We start from the raw sequence: 4,857 nt of genomic DNA, 5'->3' as shown, positions 1-4,857 counted from the left end.
CACTCCGTGAATGTTTTCTCTGATTTAAGATTTGGAGTCACACGGCAAGAGGCGATGAACCACGGGTGATTCATCACAAACTCGCTTTATTGTGACGACCTTCCCGCCTCCTCGCTGCTCTCGTCTACTTCCAGCTCGCTCGGTTTGTTAACAGATGATTTAGAAAGAGTTTTTTTAAACTCAAAGAGAGGAGCTGATCCAAGGTCAGCTTCAGGCACCGAGGAGATCTCAGCCCAATCAGAATCAACTAATCACCATCAGCACGCCACTTGGCATGTGCATGCTTGGATTTAAAAACATCAAACTAACGTGATGTGTGACGTCACACACAAAGAACACAAACAAACATTTGCTGAGAAAAGTTCACAAATGAGATGGTCTCGGCTGTTCAGCTGCCATGTTACTGATTAGCTCTCACTCTGAGAACACGCCAGGAGAACCCGTCAGACACACACACACACCCTCACAGCGTGTGGGTGTGTATGTGTGTCCCCAGAGGACGGCTCAGCCGGATAGTAAAAATCTTGGGTCTGATGAGGCCCACGGTCTGTTGCTCTCACAGTTTGTCAGAAGCTCTGAGTGTGGACTTTCTCATCACTCAGGTGTTTCCAGGTTACTTCGTTCTTCGTCTTTATTTAGCTGAAACCTTCAGCATCTTCTCAGAGTCTCACCTGTAAAATATATGAAGAGGTTTTTTTTTTATGTTTCAGCCTTTTGTCTGACCTTCTGACATGGACTCCACCTGTGACACAGTGGGAGGAGCTTTAATGTCAGGTGTTTTGTGTGAATCCCATTGTAACTCTAATGTGAAAACCTGATTTCATTGTTATTGTATTTTGTGCAACACTGAGACGATGTTTAAATGATGGACAGGTGGAGTCAGTGAGGTTTTCAGGTTTAACCTTTAATGAGCTGATGTGGTTTTCTGATCGAAATCAGGCAACAGAGGTCAGAGTTCATAAACACATGAGCCTTTTAAACACTCTCCTAAATGGAGAGTTTGACATCTCTGAAGTAAAGGTCAAAGGTTAAAGGGGTCGCCTGTATAAGTGTACTTTGGTTCAAACCCTGCAGCATTTCACACAGAAGAAGAAGTAGTCAGATACTTCACACTCCGCCCGCTTCTCCATCCGGACATTCAAACCAAATGCTTTCAACACTTCAGCTGACTGGCTCTATGGTCATCATGGAAACAAAGGAGGGGTTCAATTATGCCACAGACTGCCGGGTTGCCTCTCATGCCTAACCTGAGGGGGCATTGCATGGTGTGAGTTTATCTCACCACCATTTCACTGTGTGAGCGCATTATTCCCCGACTCTTCTGAGCAACCTAACAGAACCTGACTGTCTGTGAGATCGAATCAGGATGAGAAACTATCAAAGTAAAGTCACCTGAGTCCTGTTTGGACTTGAAAACAGCAAATGGAGGGTTAGGTTATGTTTCACTACACCCTGTATTCAGCCAATCACACACACTCACTCCGATGGAGGCATCAGGGGAAAACTCAAGTTGCTTTTTGATCGGTCCGATCGATTGTATCCTTCTCATTGTGATGGAGCTGATGGCAGCGCCCCTCCTCAGCAGCAGGATGACGGTCAGTTGATGAATTCGCCCGACAGACTGCGGCCACAGCGAGCTGAACGCATCTTCAGCTCGTGGTAGCACTGGACAAAGCTGTGATAGATGAAGGTGATGGGCAGCGCCAGCAGGACGATGCCGCTCACCACGCAGAGGCCTCCGAGCATGCGTCCTGCCACCGTCATCGGGTACATGTCCCCGTAGCCCACTGTGGTCATGGATATGATGACCCACCAGCAGGCAGCGGGGATACTGGCGTAGTCATGGTTTCCAGCCTCCAGGTCAAGGCCGTGCTCTAGCAGCTGAGCCAGCGCACTGAAGATCGCCATGGCAACACAGACGAAGACCAGGAGCATTACCATCTCACGATAGCAGCGACGAAGCGTCAGGCCAAGTGTCTGCAGGCCCATGAAGTGACGCGCCAGCTTGATAACCCAGAAGATCCGCATCATGCGAAGAACACGCAGTGTCACACCGGCTCGCTGCAGCTGCGAGTTCTCGCCCGTCAGGCTCGTCATGGCAACAGAGATGTAGTATGGCAGGATGGCCAGAAGGTCAATGATGTTCAGAGGCCGCTGAATGAAGTCCCACTTATCACGAGACACTAGGAAATGGACAATGCACTCTGCCGTGAACCAACCAATGCACACCGCCTCGATGATGCTGCAAGGGAGGGGCCAGAGGGGACAAATGAGAAAGCAGAGATAGACCAATGAGATGTTGCTGAAAATTAACAAATCACAGGTGGAGATGTCAGACAATCATTCACAATGGTTTCACACAGAAGGGGAGTTAAGTTATTCATATTAGGTACACTGACAATGACGCAATGGTTAACGCATTTGCTTGGTGAGCAAAAGGTTGCTGGTTTGATTCCAGCTGGAGACACAGATCCCTCTGCGGTTGTGTTGGGTAGCACATCTCACAGCCAACTCAAGCATGCAGAGCTACCACTGTGGCAAGAAGCTTTACACACACAGGAGCATGTACACTTTGTGACTTATCAGTCAATTATCAATAATCCGCTGGTCCCGGTTTTCCTCCAAACTGCACCAGTTCTCTACCTGCTGCAGGTACCCGTCAGAACTGGACCGGGTCTGTCAGGGGCTGATTCTGAATAGTGCAGTGTGTGTGTGTCAGTGTGAGTCCTACCTTTGCTGTTCCAGCGCTGTCCAATCAGGTAAGGTGCTGGCACATAGCATCACCATGGAGATGACTACAAACAGCACTGACACTGAAGCAAGGAGCTGCGCAGCCAACGAGGACGTGGGCTCCTCAAATGTTCTCCTCATCTTCTCCAGCCAAGGATTCTGCGTAATCTCAGGGCCACGTGGTGGCTCCTCCTCCGGGAAGAAGTGCACGAGGGCGTCAGACATGCGGTCGTCCAGAAGACGCTGGCAGCACAGCTGCAGATCAGAGCTCTCCAGGCCCCAGTACAGCATCTCGTTGTAGAAGGAAAGCTCACACATGTGTGGCACAAAGCGCAGTTTCCCGTGCTGCACGTACAGCATGATGAAACTGAAGGCCTCAGAGTGGCGGTCAAAGAAGAACTCATTGCGATCACGATCGTAGTCATCGCAGAGCTCAAGAAGCTCGCTCTCCGACACGCAGCGAAGCAGTCGACTGAGTCTGCTGAGGGGGAGACGCCTCATCAGCTCCGCAGTGTAGGAGAACCTGCGGCCACCAACGTTCAGCGTGCAGAGGCTGCTGCCACATTTCATGTTTTCTCTGCGTGAGGAGGCGTTGCCGCAGTTCGTGCTGGAAACCTTCAGACTCCTGCGAGCGCAGCCAAGATGCTCCAAAGTTTCATGTCAGCAGCCAAAGAGTGCGAGAACGCTGTTGCTTCTCAAGTTTCCTCCTCAGATAAAAATGTCTTTGCAGCTTCAGTGAAAATGGAAGCGTGTCAGGAATGTAAAGAAGATCAAATGAGCAGTGACCCACTTTCATCGATTATTTTTAGTCAAACTCTGAGAAACTGAATCAATGCCATAGACAGATTTCCTGCTCAGCAGAAATCAGCGAGGATTCTCTTTGACTTCTGCTGCATCTCTGAGAGTGAAGAGCAGCAGCTCACCCTCCTCCTCCTCCTGTCAGAGAGGGGGAGGATCACTCGCTGATCCGAAGAGTCCGAGCCAGAGACACTTTATATCCCCCAAAACCTCCTTCCTGTGCTTCAGCATCTCCTCATCCTCTGCTGTTGATCTTCTTCCTCTTTAGCTGTCCTCATTTTCATCACATATTAAACATTTAATCCTCTTAATCATAATTTAATGTTTCAGTGCGCATCAAAGCATGTGTGCATAATGATTTTATGAACTCAGTAATAACCTGCAGAGCTGTGTAAAGGTTTCCCCCTGCTGGACACAGCTCATCATCATCATCATCATCATCATCCTCATCATCATCATCGGAAAACAAGGAACTACAGCCATGCAACAAAAACGAATAAAGATTAATAAATGTCTGTACAAGGCTAAGTTGTTCCAAATGTTTTACGAGCTGTAACGGTGAAGGTGCCCTCTGAGCTTATGCTTAGTTTTCGATACACTCAGGAGCAGCTGATCGGCCGACCTGAGAGAACAGGAAGTAATGTGGGACGAGATAATTAGAGCCTTTTAAAGCAATTCCAAAAGTGATCCTAAAATTTATAGGCGGCCAGTGGTTCCAGGTTAAAATGGGAGAAACATGCTTATAATTGTGTGTGCTGGTTCAAAGACATGCAGCAGCATTCTGTACTAACTGAAGATGAGCCACTGAAGAAGCACCAGCCCTCAAGCAAAGTTCATTCCAGTAGTCCAGCAGAATGGTAACAAAGGTGTGGATTACACTCTCAAAGTGCTGCCTGGAAAGAACTGGCTTTATTTTGGCCAGCTGCCTCAACTGGAAATAAAATAATTTTTCCACACTGGTTTGTAATAGTCAGCCTGATGTACTGGGCCAAGGAACAGATATCAACAAGGGTGTCAGAGTGATACCTGCAAACATCATCACTTCAGTCTTTTTCTCATTAAAATTGAAGAGGTTAAGGGACTGGATGGCCTTTAAGTCTTCAACACACTTGAACAGCAGTCTAGCAGAATATGTTTCTGTCACGACGTAACTCTCTCCAGGTTGTTGGACACAGGTGCTACCAATGATGCCATGATGTACAAAACAACATAAAATAATCAATTTTTTACAGTAAGGCGTTCTCATAAAGCATATTATTCAACAACATAAACATTCACATTTTGACCTTTACAAAATGTTGACACATTCTGTGACTAACATATAAACAG

General features: G+C 47.5%; 1 protein-coding gene across 1 annotated transcript; it reads right to left on the bottom strand.

Annotated features, from left to right (window-relative positions):
- Positions 1-889: 889 nt before the first annotated feature.
- On the bottom strand, positions 890-3,634 carry LOC102215532 (potassium voltage-gated channel subfamily G member 3-like). Its single transcript, XM_005754752.2, has 2 exons — positions 2,732-3,634; positions 890-2,242 (listed from the first exon to the last, which is right to left on the bottom strand). The coding sequence occupies exons 1-2, from the start codon at positions 3,298-3,300 to the stop codon at positions 1,597-1,599; spliced, it is 1,215 nt and encodes a 404-aa protein (XP_005754809.1). The 5' UTR covers positions 3,301-3,634; the 3' UTR covers positions 890-1,596.
- Between the last annotated feature and the right edge of the window lie 1,223 nt (positions 3,635-4,857).

The sequence above is a fragment of the Pundamilia nyererei genome, unplaced genomic scaffold (assembly GCF_000239375.1).
Source record: "Pundamilia nyererei isolate P.nyererei 1_Seehausen unplaced genomic scaffold, PunNye1.0 scaffold00638, whole genome shotgun sequence".
NCBI classification, from domain to species: domain Eukaryota; kingdom Metazoa; phylum Chordata; class Actinopteri; order Cichliformes; family Cichlidae; genus Pundamilia; species Pundamilia nyererei.
Note: the sequence above shows the minus strand (reverse complement) of the source record. Positions and strands in the feature narration are given on the sequence as shown.